The 16,804-nt window shown below is 44.4% G+C and overlaps 1 protein-coding gene across 1 annotated transcript; it reads left to right on the top strand.

Moving 5' to 3' along the window:
- Positions 1–3,049: 3,049 nt before the first annotated feature.
- tyrp1b (tyrosinase-related protein 1b) lies at positions 3,050–14,086 on the top strand. Its single transcript, XM_084319243.1, has 9 exons — positions 3,050–3,088; positions 3,875–4,236; positions 5,035–5,143; positions 6,041–6,254; positions 7,462–7,666; positions 10,041–10,208; positions 10,331–10,510; positions 13,098–13,244; positions 13,492–14,086. The coding sequence occupies exons 1-9, from the start codon at positions 3,075–3,077 to the stop codon at positions 13,695–13,697; spliced, it is 1,605 nt and encodes a 534-aa protein (XP_084175369.1). The 5' UTR covers positions 3,050–3,074; the 3' UTR covers positions 13,698–14,086.
- Positions 14,087–16,804: the final 2,718 nt, after the last annotated feature.

The following is a 16,804-nucleotide window of genomic DNA, read 5'->3' as shown; positions in this document are numbered from 1 at the left end:
GGATATGAATTATGAGGAATCTGAATCTGTGGAGTATTTAATTGTATCACTGTCACTGTGACAGTGTCACACGTTATTGTGATATTGTAACTGGGATTAAAATATATGAGGAGATGCGCTGTTTGATGGATTTGATGATGTGACGTGACTTGATAAATTGAATGAGCCTTTGACGTTTTTGATGAATGAATTTGAGAAAATGCATTTATCTTTTCAAGCACTGTTATCTGATGATGAATATGAGGTGTCACTGGTATAAACCAAAGGGTAATCAATTCAATGCATGTATGGATTAGGTCCGAAACAGATTAAAACCTGATTAATAGTGTAACTGCAAGCCTCCCTCCAAGCCTCTCTTTGGAAACCATGTATTTATATAGTACATAATACCTAAGCACATACAGTACAGATATCCTCATAATATAATTCGTATCAATTAGATATACTATTTGGGCTTGTTTTTATCCTTATTCTGAAAGAGTTGAACTAATTATTTTCGCTAGCAAGATCTCATTTGATTATTCATTCCATAAGCCTACTGCCAGCAGGCACGTTTAAAGAAATATAATCTGATTGATTGGGGTAATGAGGGACTTAAAATTAGCCTATAGATTATGCATTTAACTTGTCGGCGAGGCTATTGAGCCGTACTGCATTGTACCCATTCTGCAATCTGTTAATAAAGTTTTAAATCAATCAATCAATCAATGCCGTTAGAAGATCAGGATTTCTGCGATCGACACCTGCTGTCTTTTCAGCTGAGGCGGCCGCGCGCAATTATCCTGAGTCTCAAGTCTGGTTCAAATGAACGAGACTGAATCCACCTTCGAGGAACAGGAACATCCCGGATTCAAACATCGGGTTAATTGAATCTGGATAATGGGACTTTTGATCGACTTAGTTGAACCAGGTACGGGGAATAGGGCCTGGTCTAATGAACTTAGAGGGGGAAATCTTAGGTCTGTTTCTACCTAACTGCAGACCCTTCAGAACACATTAAAAGATGAGGGCGGTGTAGGTACCACAGTACAGTGTAGTGCATATTAAAAGATAAGGGCGGTGTAGATACCACAGTAGTGTAATGCTTAAAAGATGAGGGCGGTGTAGGTACCACAGTACAGTGTAGTGCATATTAAAAGATGAGGCTAGTGTAGGTACCACAGTACAGTGTAGTGCATATTAAAAGATGAGGCTGGTGTAGGTACAACAGTACAGTGTAGTGCATATTAAAAGATAAGGGCGATGTAGAGCGGCTACGTGGCGTAGTGGGCAAGGCGCTCGCCATGAATGACGGAGACGCTGGGCTTGCCTGTTCGAGCCCAGCGCTCCACATTGCTTTCAGTTTAGCTGGTCGTTCATACTAATACACATTGGCCGTATTAGGGGGTGGGAAACTGATGGGTGGGGATCGGGCGTTATGGACACCGACTCCTACAGGTCGGTTGGTGCGCCTGCGCAGTAGAATCAGGAAGTGTCGGGGGCAGCGTGAGCCTCCCACACCTCGCCACTGAGAGATCGAGCTGCGCAGGTGAAAAGATGCGACTGCTGTTACCTCAAGTACCGGAGGGGACTTGTGCTATGTCTGACTTAGTCCACATTGCAGCCGGCTTGTGGGAGGCAAGAAACAGCGTTTGTGACAGGGGAGGGTTGAATTGGATGATACGAAATTGGGACGAAAAAAAAAAAAAAAAAAAAAAGAAGATAAGGGCGATGTAGATACCACAGTAGTGTAATGCTTACAAGATGAGGGCGGTGTAGGTACCACAGTACAGTGTAGTGCATATTAAAAGATGAGCCCGGTGTAGGTACCACAGTACAGTGTAGTGCATATTAAAAGATAAGGGCGGTGTAGGTACCACAGTACAGTGTAGTGCATATTAAAAGATGAGGGCGGTGTAGGTACCACAGTACAGTGCAGTGCATATTACTGTAAAAGATGAGCCTGGTGTAGGTGCCACAGTACAGTGTAGTGCATATTAAAAGATGAGGGCGTTGTAGGTACCACATATGTTGTATCCGTTCTTCAGTTGAGTCGCATAGCGAACGTCAGACGTCGACCGCTGAATGTGGCATGATGGGCGCAAGGGTTGAGGCTGGAGCTGAAGGGGTGCTGGACAGCCGGCGCTTCGAGCAGAAGACACATCCCCTCCAACAGCTGCCCAGTCAGCGCTTCGAGGAGAGATACCAGAGCTGCAGACGTACCTCATCCAACAGCTGCCAGTGGCAACCACTTGCCACCACTAGGGCTGGCACCTTCACACAACACAGGAGGCGGGCTTACACAGGAGACCAGTGACTGGAGCTATTAGCCGATTGTTCTGTAAGGTGTTGTGGTAGAGGACCCAAGTGCAGGACAAAGGCAGGAGGCAGATGACCAAATAAAACCTCCAAATTGCAGCTAGGCGTGCAGGATACAGGCAGGCATGTACATTACAATACAGGCAGGCGCATAGAGACAACATAGACAGACCCATAACAGGGGGAATGGAACTTAAAGACACATGGGGAAATAAAGACTAACATAAGACAGCTGGGATAATGACAAATGAGACACAACCGGGGCGAACACAGACTAGACAGCTGCTGGACGGGGAAACACAAGGAGAGGGACTATACAGACGGGAGGGACTAGAGAGAGGGAATCATGACAATTGATGCTGGCTACTTTATTTAAACGTGTGACTTAAGTGTGTACATCATCCCACAGTAGTTGAATCTCTTACTGTGTGTGAGTGAGCTCACAGATTGGCCCCTTTTGGGTCACGAGGGATTTGTCTGATTTTTTGAACACACATGCATGTGTGTGTGCGTGCGTGTGTGTGTGTGTGTGTGTGTGTGTGTGTGTGTGTGTGTGTGTGTGTGTGTGTGTGCGTGTGTGTGTGTGTGTGTGTGTGTGTGCGTGCGTGTGTGTGTGTGAGTGTGTGTGTGTGTGTGCGTGCATGCGTGCGTGTGTGTGTGTGTGCCTGTAGCTCAGGGAGGGAAGGCCTGGTCATGTGGTAGGGAGCTATTTAAACCAAGAGAGGGCAATTGGCCGCCCCTAAGGGGATACAGTTCTGCAGACAGAGAGGACCGATATGCACAATCAGAGGTAGGGGACTTCTCATAATATTGCTCTGTAGTATCAGGCTTTACATATATGATTCAATACAATGTGTATCATTCTTTATAGATCTACACTGATAAAGGATTGGCTCAGCCATCTGATTATAAACTCTTGGTGCATGGGGAGAGAACTATAAATCTATTTTAATTAGGGAAATCAATATTTCTTGTGGAGAGAAAAAGCATCTATGCAAGTCATGTGTCTCTGTATGTGGTATAGTCCTGTATATAACATGCTCTATTCAATCAGTCATATAGTATTTCTGTTCCAGCACAATGTACCAAGACCGTTAATTTCTTGAAGATTCCATAGCAAGTTTTTCTTTGGTGGTTGTTAACCATGATTTGCTCTGGAAACTATTGGTGCAATCAACGTCTTATAAACTCTCTCATGCATTCTTCTTCTTCAATACAATACAAATTGACTACAAAAAGTATAGATTCAAATAATGTCTCCCTGTCTTTTGTTGAAACTTTTGTTTAGAAGTCGTAACAGTAAAACCTGAGAGCTAATGGCTTTGTGAATTATGGATAGTCAGTAGCGTCGGCAGAGGGAAGGTTTAGGAGCTGACGATCGAGGGGAAACATTTTAAGACAATTGACGTTGACAAGAGAATAGAAAGTGAGCGACCTGAATTGTTTGCCTTCAGTGTATGAGGACATCTGTTGCTGCATTCAGGCTCAGAATATCGTCTCTGTCCTTCTCCTTCTCACCCGCCAACCCTTCTCCCCCCCGCCCACACCCTGTACGCCACCTCTCCCGGGGGCGCAGCAGAATGTGGCGAGTGTGTCTCCTGGCGGTGACCATGTGTGCCACCCTAACCGTGGCCCAGTTCCCTCGGGAGTGCGCCACCGTTGACATCATGACGAGCGGCCAGTGCTGCCCCTCTCTCTCGGGGGCGTCGGGGGACGAGTGTGGCTCCAGCACCGGGCGGGGACAGTGCGTGTCCATCACGGCCGACAGCCGGCGCCACGGACCTCAGTACCCTCACGACGGAAGGGACGACAGAGAGCGGTGGCCGCTGCGCTTCTTCAGCCGGGCGTGCCAGTGCAACGGGAACTTCAGCGGGTACAACTGCGGCCGCTGTCTATACGGTCTGACCGGGCCTAACTGTGACCAGACGACCTCCGTGGGTGAGAAGATGGCTGCCCTTCCTATTTCACAAGATTTAAACAAAACAACGTCTTGTTGTCTTCCTCGTACTTTTAAAGGGGTAGTTCACCTAAAAACAATGCTGATTTATTCCGCACATGATCTCACACATGAACAGTTTCGCACACATTAATTTAGTTTGACAGTTATTGAGAGTTAACGAGTTTGAATTTGTCCTCCAGTCATGTCATCGGAGGTTAATTACCGCTCAGTGAAATGATGTGGATGATAAAATAGCAATCCCTATTGTAATCCCCATCGCTATTTGTTCATCGACATCATTTCATTGAGCTGTAATGAACACAATAAAAGGATTTAGTGTTCTTCGGTGACTGGAGGACATATTCAAACTCATTAACTCTCAATAACTGTCAAACTAAATTAATGTTTGCAAAACAGTTTACAGTTTTGGGATAATGTATGAAACGATGTGCAAAATAAATCAGCTTCGTTTTTTTCCCCGTGAAGTGCCACTTTAAGTCAAGTCTAATCAGATGTATTTGTATAGCCCAACATCACATGACATGACTTAATGGGCTTCACAGGTCCACAATGGCAATTTACATTCTCATATTTCTGACCAACATATGAAATGCATCTGCTTAGTGCATGAAACTAATTGTTACAGAAAATAGATGTCTGGATTACATTTTCACGACATCTTCTTCTTCCTCATCCCATCCCTCCATAACTCTTCTCTCTCTCTCTACTTCCTTGTCTCCCCCTTTCCTCCCTCCCTCTCTCCCTCCTCCCTGTCACCCTTTCTTCCATCTCTCTAGTGAGGAGAAATGTGATGCTGCTGAGTACAGATGAGAAGTCTGCGTTTGTGAACGCTTTGGACCTGGCCAAGAGGACTGTCCACCCTGAAACAGTCATCTGTATAAGACGGTACATGTAGAACCACAGACTAGAATTAGGGAGGTCTCTGTGTATGTGTATGTGTAACTACATATATATATATATATAAGTGTTTAGTTTGTCTAAGATTTAAAAAACGTTTAAACTTTACAGCACTGACAAAGTTGAACAAAGTGCTGTACAAGTCCCACAACATACAAAAAATAATATATATATATATATACTACAGAATATTTAGGGCTCACTAGTATTCCAGGATTTAGCCAACTCTAGAATCGTATGTAGAAGCTGGACCTTTTAAACATAGTAAAGACAGAAACAGGACAGACATGGGAAATGTCTCTCTCCCTGTTCTGGCTCCAACAAGGCCTATGTTACTGACTTGACGTCCAAAAATAGAGGGAGAAAAAATAGGTGAGCCTATTTGTGGACTGAATTACAAATCTTTAAAAAAAAATTATGTTTTTGGTAGATTTTTATTTGTTTGTACTACCGGGCAGTCCGGTAGAGAGAGAGAGAGAGAGAGGAAGAACGGGAGACAGAGCGGGGGAAAGACATTCGGCAAAGGACGCCGGGTCCGGGAATCTAACCCGGGTCGGCCTCTTCGCGACGCAGTGCGTTACATGGGTCGCCACTTGGGTGCCCTGAATTACAAATCTAAATGATTTATCCATTCTATAATTTCAAATCAACAACACGTTCATCTGGTTAGATTGGGCACGGTGGATTCTGATAACAAACCTAAAAACACAGTCGATGGAGGGAGGGAGAGAGATTGAGGACAGACATGTGATCCAGTTTATAAAAGAAGTGACGCAGGGTTTGAGAGAAGGCTATAAAAAAACACAAGGTGTTGACTTTCTATTTCTCTCTCTCTCTCTCTCCCCCCCTCTCTCTCTCTCTCTCCCTCTCTCGCATCTCTACCAGGCACCAGGAGGTGTTTGGGCCTGATGGCAACACCCCTCAGTGTGAGAACATCACCATCTACAACTACTTTGTGTGGACCCACTACTACTCAGTCAGCAAGACCTACCTGGGGCCTGGACAGCCCAGCTTCGGAGGGGTGGACTTCTCCCACGAGGGACCAGGATTTGTCACCTGGCACCGCTACCACCTGATGCAGCTGGAGAAAGATATGCAGGTCAGCGGAGTGAGGGATGGGAGGGAGAGAGAGAGGGGTAGAAGCATGGGGGGGGGGGGGGGCATGAAGAAGAGAAAGTGGAAGGAAAGGAGGAGGAAATAATGGGAGAAGAGATGGAGATGAAAGAAGATGGGAGATGGTGAGGTGGGAGAGAGGAAGGGAGGGGGTTAATGGGATGAATGGGATAGCGGGTGGAGGGGAGGGAGAGAGTCAGGAGGAGGAAGGAAGGTGGGAGAAAGTGGAAGAGGAGATGGGGAATGAGGAGAGAGAGGGGGATAGACAACAGATGAAGGGATGGGGGAAATGGGAGAGAGGAGAGGTACATGTAGGGAGGAGGAGAGTTAGTGTCATGGTGAAGAGAGTAAAGAGGGAGAGCAGGGTCAGGGACGGATGGAGAGATGTGAGGAAGAACGCAGAGATGTATTTGAGGGGGGCGGGAGTGTAGAGAGGAGAGTTTGGAGGGATGGAGGGACATGAGGGAGACATGCAAGTCAGAGGAGGGAGGGAGAGATGGACATGGCAGCAATGAAATAAGTGAAGGTATAGAGGCATGGAGGAGAGGTGGGGGAGAGATGGAGGAGAGATGAAGGAGAGATGGAGGAGAGGTGGGGGAGAGATGAACGAGAGATGGAGGAGAGGTGGAGGTGTTGTCAGGGTTAGAGAGTCAGAGGAGTAGAGGATATTATTGTCAAGGGGAATACAGAGGGGATACAATTGCCCTACTTCATCCATCCATCTATCCATGCTCCCACCCACCCACCTGCTCATCCATCCATCCACCCATCATCCACTTGCTCATCCATCCATCTGCTCGTCCATTCATCCATTCAATAATCTATCCATTCATCCATCCACTCATCTATACCTGTTATGTCTTATTCTTATTACTTGTATTATTGCACACATGTCTTATTCTCATCCTATTCTTATTACTTGTATTATTGCACAATCACTGCGGGCATGACCCCCTGCATCTCACTGTATGCTTGTATGCCGTGACAAATAAAACTCTTGACTTGACTATCCACCCACCCACCCACTCATCTATCTATCTATCCATCCACTCACTCATCTATCCATCCACCCACTCATCTATCTATCCATCCATCCACTCATCTATCTATCCATCCATCCATCCACAACTGCATTCAAGAATAAACGTTAACATCCACATACTTTTCCATCCCTCTCTCCACCCATGCACCAGGACATGCTGGGGAACCCGAGCTTCGCTCTGCCCTATTGGAACTTTGCCATTGGGGGCAGTGAGTGTGACATCTGCACCGACGACCTGCTGGGGGCCAGGAGCAGCTTCGACATGAGTTCCCTGAGCGCCAACTCTGTATTCTCCCAGTGGAGGGTCATCTGTGAGAGCGTGGAGGACTACGACACTCTGGGCACCATCTGCAACAGTGAGTCAAAAGCACACACAGGGGGCGCCAGGGTGGCGCACCACGTAACGCACTGTAGTGCAACGCGGCCGTCCCGGGTTCGACTCCCGGACCCAGCGACCTTTGCCGCATGTCTTCCCCCCTATCTCTCCTCCCATACTTCCTCTCTGCCGGACTTGTCCAATAAACTAATACAAATATACCAAAAAAAAATAAAAGCACACACAGGAACAGAAACCCAGCAACAGGAACGATAGGGGAGATGTACACTGCGGTTTCAGCTGCAACAGAAATGAGAGCGGCCAATGCCGGCCATTACCTAAAGAGAGCCAGTAACTACTGACACACTGATCAAGTTGAAGGTCAACTTTTATATCTGAGGAGGAGAACATTGTGGTGGAGCCAGGCATACACAGAGACACGAAAACAGCACACGTATTTACACAGCGAACAAAAGCATACTGTTGCCTAATAATCATATAGTATACAGTTAAGTGCCATTGAGAAAATTATCAAAAAAACTAAAAAACTGTAATACTCATTTCTAATGATGATGAGTAAACAGACTAAACACAGTGAACAGTTAAAATAAATAAGACAACACTTTTTTAAAGTAGTAACACAACAAGATAAAGACAAAGCTGAAAACAGGGGAAATCACCTAAAATACAAGGTAGAAAACAAAGATAAAAACAAAGGAAATCGGCTAAAACCGTTACAGACTGATACCCAGTGATTAGTGACCATGGCAGACTTCCAAGGTCAGAACAAGCCAGTCATTTGAGTGAGTCAGATAGGGTCCAAAGTTCCAGCAACACTATGATGTAAGGTGGTAGCTTGCCAATAAGGGCTTTGTATATCAACAAACACCACTGTTTCCTGTTCCTCTGCAAGAAAAGACCAACCAACCGTATCAGAAGACAATTGTGAGTAGCATACCTGTCACCAGTGATGAATCTGAGGGCAGGGTGATAGAACAAGTCAAGTGGTTTAAGATCACTGATACAGGGAGCTTCATTAGCCATTACAGTCACTAGAAGAATTGTTCTAGAAGAGTTATGTCAAACTCTAACACACAGTACAAACAGGTCATGGGTTTCAGACAAAAAAAAGGGAAGTCTGCAAATGTGTGTGTGTGTGTGTGTGTGTGCGTGTGTGTTTTGTATTATCAAGGAATAATCTACAGTCTCTCCCTCACATGACTCCACATTAGCTGATTAGACTGAGAGAGATTGGGTGTCTCAATCCGCACTGCATGGCACCAGATTACCGTCCTATGTCACTGCCTTTGTTTTTGTTCACAAATAGACCTAATTACTTTAATAGGTTCTTACATTATCAGGTCAAGAATGTGTATCCTCCTTAAGTCATGGTGTTTTGTTGCAAAGTGGACAAATTAGCTGTCAAGGAACACTTTGACATATAAGGAAAATACAGTGTGTGTGTGTGTGTGTGTGTGTGTGTGTGTGTGTGTGTGTGTGTGTGTGTGTGAATTCCAAACGAATAGTTGAGAGCATGTGAGTGGTGAAAGTGTTAGTGATCTACCTTGTTAATCCTCTTAGAGAGTCATGACTGAGATGGTATTTCCTGCCTTGATAAGCAACATCCCCATATATGGGCGTGGGAAGTGGGGGTTGCCTAATTTGGGCATGTGCCTGATGAAAGATGGAATCCCACAGTCTGCCGGTTCCTTTGATCTTGGGGAATAATCTTCAAACAGACATAGAAAGCGACTGAGTTATGTGCCAGTTTCTTGTGCTTCTGTGTGTGCAGAGCGAGAGAGATAGAGAGAGAGAGTGAAATAGATAGAGAGGGAGATAGAGAGGGAGAGAGAACGCGAGGGAGAGAGCTCAGTTCTTTGCTCACACAATTAGCCTACCGCTCGAAACTTTCCTGCTACCATCTAAGCCATTAGAAATAGTTTCGTTTTCATAGAGTTAGAAAGAGTGACTCTGAGATGAGCTGCCTAACTATCTGGAGTGTGGTTTGTCTGAGACGTCTGACGGAGGCTGTATAGGGATCAGAACATCATTCATTGTACTTTAGACCTGTCTGATTCCTTTCAGTTCATCCAGAATACATTTCTTTCAATTCAAATTGGACAGTTCACAGTGGGTGGACTGTCCCTTTAGAATCACATCATTGAATTAAATTGCGTGCATCACACGTATTATCACACAGCATTTGTACCGTATATGTGGTTGAGTCTACATCGTCCTCATTCCAAACTGGGACCTTTAATTGAAATCATCATCATCATCATCATCATCATCATCATCATTATCATCATCACCATCATCATCATCATCCTCATCATCATGTATTAGTATTATTTTGACTATTTAGATGATGATGATGATTCTTGTCATTTCCCACCCCACCGCCCCTCTTCCAGGCACAGAGACCGCCCCCATCAACAGGAACCCGGCGGGGAACGTGGGGCGTCCCATGGTGCAGAGGCTGCCTGAGCCCCAGGACGTGGTGGACTGTCTGGAGCTCAACACCTTCGACACGCCGCCGTACTACTCCACGTCCTCCCTGAGCTTCAGGAACACCATAGAGGGTGGGTGGATGTATGGAACAGAATAAATACAAACACATGCAAACGTGTGAACGCCTGGACAAAAAGAGACACACAAACACACACACACAAAGTATTGATGTGTGTTCATTCTCCTCCTCCAGGCTACAGTGCCCCTCAGGGTGCTTATGACCCGGTGGTCCGCAGCCTCCACAACCTGGCCCACCTGTTCCTGAACGGGACGGGCGGACAGACACACCTCTCCCCCAACGACCCCATCTTCGTCCTGCTGCACACGTTCACCGATGCGGTCTTTGATGAGTGGCTTAACAGGCACAGCCCAGGTCTGCTACACACACATAGGGTTACAGACACGTGTAAACAGACATATTCCTGCAGCCAGGGTTGTGCTCAGCTCACTTTCAATTAAATCAGTTCAAAATGGAAACAGAAACTGCAATGCGTTGGAGTTATTTGGCACAGCCTTCTCGTAACACAGGTGTTTTGTTTGTTTTGAATTGGTTCCTGGATTGATTGAGTTGAAAGTGAAGCACAACACTGTTACACACACACTGCAGGCTGTATACATTTCTGACTGTGCTACAATCCATGATTCGGTTTAAAAATAAAAGCCAGGTAAACTATGAACTATAGTCGAGAGTAACGCCAATATTCGCCAATATTCACTATGCAAAATAAATTATACATTATGTTAGTTCATAATAGCATTGTTTTGTTTTATTTCCTCAAATAGACCCTACGTTAATCCTTTCACTACCACACTACAGAAGGTTAACCTTTCACTACCACACTACAGAAGGTTAACCTTTCACTACCACACTACAGAAGGTTAACCTTTCACTACCACACTACAGAAGGTTAACCTTTCACTACCACACTACAGAAGGTTAACCTTTCACTACCACACTACAGAAGGTTAACCTTTCACTACCACACTACAGAAGGTTAACTCTTTCACTACCACACTGCAGAAGGTTCACCCTTTCACTACCACACTAAAGAAGGTTAACCTTTCACTACCACACTACAGAAGGTTAACCTTTCACTACCACACTACTAGGCTGTCTTAAATACTTCGAAGCTTCATTCGATGGGCATGGGATTCGAATATGAAAATAAAATTTGAATCTATTAAAAAAAAAGAAAAAAAGGAAATTATTATTATTATTATATATTTTTTTGCTAAATCAACTCTGCCTCTCTTTGTTAATTACAACAAGCAATGCTGTTTGTTATTTAAGATGAGGTCGGACTCGGCACTGACAGATTTGTGTTCATTGTGCTGCTTTTATAAAGCCTCAAATGACAGCTTACAATATTTCATGAAAGAAAAGTGTTTAGTTTGTCTAAGATTTAAAAAGGTTTAAACTTTACAGCACTGACAAAGTTGAACAAAGTGCTGTACAAGTCCCACAACATACAAAAAAAAAATATATATATATATATATATATATATATATATATATATATATATTTATAATTATTATTATAATTTTTTTTATCTTGAAGCTTCGAATTAAAATCAAATCTTGGCCCCGAAGCTTCGAATTCCAAGAAAAGCTTCGAATTCCAAAAGAATATTCGAAGGTCAGCCCTACACACTACAGAAGGTTACCCTTTCACTACCACACTACAGAAGGTTAACCTTTCACTCACACACTACAGAAGGTTAACTATTTCACTACCACACTACAGAAGGTTAACTCTTTCACTACCACACTGCAGAAGGTTAACTCTTTCACTACTACACTACAAAGGGTTAACCCTTTCACTAACACACTACAGAAGGTTAACCTTTCACTACCACACTACAAATGGTTAACCCTTTCACTACCACACTACAGAAGGTTAACCTTTCACTACCACACTACAAAAGGTTAACCTTTCACTACCACACTACATACGGTTAACCTTTCACTACCACACTACATACGGTTAACCTTTCACTACCACACTACAGAAGGTTAACCTTTCACTACCACACTACAGAAGGTTAACTTTTCACTACCACACTACAGAAGGTTAACCTTTCTCTACCACACTACAGAAGGTTAACCTTTCACTACCACACTACATACGGTTAACCTTTCACTACCACACTACAGAAGGTTAACCTTTCACTACCACACTACAGAAGGTTAACCTTTCTCTACCACACTACAGAAGGTTAACCTTTCACTACCACACTACAGAAGGTTAACCTTTCACTACCACACTACAGAAGGTTAACCTTTCACTACCACACTACAACCCTCGGTAGTGAAAGGGTTAACTTGCATCAATCTGTCCTACTTAAAGGTAGAACCTGTGTTGCCGTCAAACAGCGACCTTGCTTTGCACTTTGTTTGCCTTTTTGTTTTAGGGGATGGGTTGCCATCGCTGGCCACACATCAGGCACTGCCAAGAGAGGTGTGGAGAGATTCACAGTATAATATGTTACTAAACTCCAACCTACACAACAGACCAAAACACAAAATGTAAACAAAGTGCAATACCAAGATTCTACGTTTAACCATAGTCTTCACCGTGAATGTCAACCATAAAGATTGAAAAGGTGGTTAAACTCTATTTCACAAGTAAAACAGTCGGTCAACAGCTGTTGTGGCTATAGAGGACTCCCTACAAACATGTGTAATCCCCACCCCTACCTTAACCTCACTGAGCCTCATGCTTTAACCCTTTCACCACCGCACTACCAAAGGGTTAACCCTTTCACTGCCACACGACAAAGGGTTTAACCCTTTACTATCACACTATAACCGTCTGTAGTGTGCTAGTAAAGGGTTAACCTTCTGTAGTGTGGTAGTGAACGGGTTAATTGCCCATGCCGTGGTACAGTACATGCAGTGCCTTGTTTTTAGTGAGTCCTTTAGTCCTTCAGGTTGGTTTACTCCTCCTGTTTGTCTCCAGGTCAGGTGGTGTATCCTGAGGAAAACGCTCCTATTGGTCACAACCTTCAGTCCAACATGGTCCCCTTCTGGCCTCCTGTCACCAACGCTGCCATGTTTGTCTCCGCCCCTCAAAACCTGGGATACTCCTACGACGTCCAGTGGCCTAGTGAGTAGCACACACACACACACGTACACACATGTACACATATGCATGTACATGAACACACACATGCAACCACACACGCGCACACATGCAGACACATGTAGACACACACTCACACAGACACACACCGACACACACAGACACACACACAGTTAAAACATAAGTTAAAAATGTCTCAAAATGCCATATTTTGGCACAGAGCACGACACACAAGCACACTCATTTACATCTGGCTTGACATTCTCCGCAGCCCGTCCCTTCACCCTGTCTGAGATAATCACCATAGCGGTCGTTGCCACGGTAATGGTTGTGGCGGTGGTGTGTGGCGTCATAGCCTGTGCCGTGCGCGCCAGCTCCGACCGCTCAGGAGACGCCCTGGAGCCTCTGCTGGGAGATACGTTTCGACGCTATTCGGAGGATGACCGGCTGATGGACAAATCGCAGTCTGTCGTCTAGATTTACGCCTTCCTAGGAAGGCCTTAACCTTACGCTTTTGTTTAAAGGAACACGCCAACATTGTGGGAGATTTGCTCACCGTCTTCTCCAGAGTGAGACAAGGAGATAGATACCGGTTTCCTCTGTGCGTTCAGTAGAAAGCTGTCCGGCTGCACATTAGCCTAGCTTAGCACAATGAATGGAAGCGGACAGTACCATTAGCCTAGTTCAAACTCCGGGGGAGGTGTTAGTTGGCCAACGCCTAGGCTAACTGGTACTGTCTGCTTCGATTCATTGTGGTGTCTATCTTCTTGTCTCACTTTGGAGAAGACAGTAAGCGAATTTCCCATAATGTTGTCATAAAATTTTGTATGCCCTCATTCTTCTAATAAAGTTTTTCCAGTTTTGAACCCTGAGTCTGTGTCACTGTGTCATTGTGTTCATCATTATATAGTGTGTGTGTATATATATATATATATATATATTAGTGCTGCCAGGCGATACAAAAAATGCATCTAATTAATTACAGGATTTGTAATTAATTAATTAATCTAATTAATCGCATTTTAATCGCATAACCATTTTATGCCTGATATTCTATATTCTATAATCATATTTCAAATTGCATGTGTCCGGATGGCAGAATTCAGTACTGTATCTACAAAACCTTCTGTTTAATCATCTTCCATCTATTAATTTGCTTAGACTTTTCAGGTCTGGTCAATTTGAGCAGTGTTATTCACAGTCAAAGATAAAAAAAAAGTATTATTGATATTCTCATTTGGTTCATTACAATTTACTCAAGCCTAGTAACAGACACAGTATTTCTGACACTGGGAATACATTCCCTGAGATCCATAGATGTCCCTAGAATCAGATACCAAGAACATGCAAATAGCCCCTATAAAAAAAAAGTCTGTAAATGTGTATTCTACGTTCTTATGGAATGCTTTTCAGGTCTGGTCAATTTGAGCAGTGTTATTCACAGTCAAAGATAAAAAAAAAAGTATTATTGATATTCTCATTTGGTTCATTACAATTTACTCAAGCCTAGTAACAGACACAGTATTTCTGACACTGGGAATACATTCCCTGAGATCCATAGATCCCTAGAATCAGATACCAAGAACATGCAAATAGCCCCTATAAAAAAAAAGTCTGTAAATGTGTATTCTACGTTCTTATGGAATGAGATTAAAAAAAATGTCATTTAAAAAAAATAATAATAATAAAGATATATTCTTTTTGTAATACATTTTGAGTTAATTTTCATAACGCGATAATTTGCTGTGTAATTAATTAATCTAATTAATGCGATAAACTGACAGCCCTAATATATATACATTAGTGCTGTCAATCGATTAAAATATTTAATCTGATTAATCGCATGATTGTCCATAGTTAACTCGCGATTAATCGCAAATTAATCGCATTAAAAAATATATAATAATTGTATCTACCTTAAACGGATATTTTTTAAGTTCCAAGTTTTAATACTCTTATCAACATGAGAGTCAACAAATGCTTGCTTTATGCAGCCATTTATCACAAAAGGATGACCCTCATGCATTGCAAATTTGCATCAAATTCAAAACAGAGTGATGCACAAAATAACTTAAAAGAAAATAATAATTTATTTTAAAACAATGAATAAAGTGTGCATGAAATAATAGGGGAAAGAAAACGTTAGAAACTTGTTACATTCACCCACACAAGGGCTGAGGACTCACCCCCCACCCCCCCCTCTCTCTCTCACACACACTCTCCCAGCTCTCTTTCTCTCTTGCCCCTTCTTCATCTCTCTCACCCCCCCCCCTCTCTCTCTATCTCTCTCTCTCACACACACACACACACACACACACACACACACACACACACACACACACACACACACACACACACACACACACACACACACACACACACACACACACACACACACACACTTTGAGTCAGAAACAAACATAGTATCAATAATACACATGAGTGAAGTCTAGACAAATTAAAATAAAGTAAAAAAAAAAAAATTGTGAGTTAAAAAAAATTGTGGCGTTAATAGAATTGTGCGTTAATACCGCATTCACTTTGACAGACTTAACGTTAGGTTATGACTATAACCAAGTTCTGTTAGTTAGGGGCGATGCTTGGCATCGCTACTGCACTATCTCGCGTACGTGCACGCGTACTGAATAAACCACAAATGTACCTCTAATACCAGTATTAGTCTGACCACACCCCTCATCAGCTTACCTTCATAAGCAGGTGTGTGGTCACCTGCTCTCCTCCTTCCCAAGCTTTCACCACAAGGTGAGGACAAGGGCTGCAGCGGCGTCCGATGCCAAGCATCGCCCCTAACTAACAGAACTTGGTTATAGTCATAACCTAACGTTCTGTATCGTTAGTGGCTTAGCTTGGCATCGCTACTGCACAAGGGAGGCCAAGCGGAGCCACTTGGCTGACAAATACACCCCGCTGACAGCCCCCCAAAACCATCAGAACAGGGAGGGCCGAGCCCCCCCGACCCCCCCTAATGGAGGGTAGCCCCCCTATTAGGGACGTCACGGGAGGGCGACGGACCCGACCGTGCGAAGAGGCACTCAAGCAACTCAACGCACAGGGTGAGCAGACCGTGGCTTGACCCCACGACTACACACACGCACAACCCGCATGCCACCCGGGAACGAACGGAGGAACAACCTCGTTACTGCCCCCAGAATCACGGGGTCAAGGGCAAACCCAACCCCGTGGCAAGGCCGTAGCAGCGGAGCACGAAGGAAGACCCAGACCCACCAAAAGGACTGGACTCCCTGGAACGGGGGCCCGGAGAAGTCCATGATGCCAGCATCAAGACCCCACCAGGTGGGCACGTAGTGCCCCGCCCCCCACATCGCCAGCGTATTCGGACAAAGGCCCCTCAGTTACTGCACCTGGTATTCCCAGGCGGAACCAACCAGGCCAGAACCTGCCCAGCTTCCGAGATCGGACGAGACCGGGCGTGTTCAGGTCGGTATGGCCGTAAGCCGAGCGGGCCCCGTCCCCCCAATAGTACACCGCCTGGCACACTGACCCTGCAGAATAGGCAGTCAGCATGGCCGTAAGCACACAAAAAAGGTTAACCAACGGAAGCA

Source organism: Notolepis coatsorum (assembly GCF_963971535.1).
Source record: "Notolepis coatsorum genome assembly, chromosome: 7".
Taxonomy (NCBI): domain Eukaryota; kingdom Metazoa; phylum Chordata; class Actinopteri; order Aulopiformes; family Paralepididae; genus Notolepis; species Notolepis coatsorum.
Note: the sequence above shows the minus strand (reverse complement) of the source record. Positions and strands in the feature narration are given on the sequence as shown.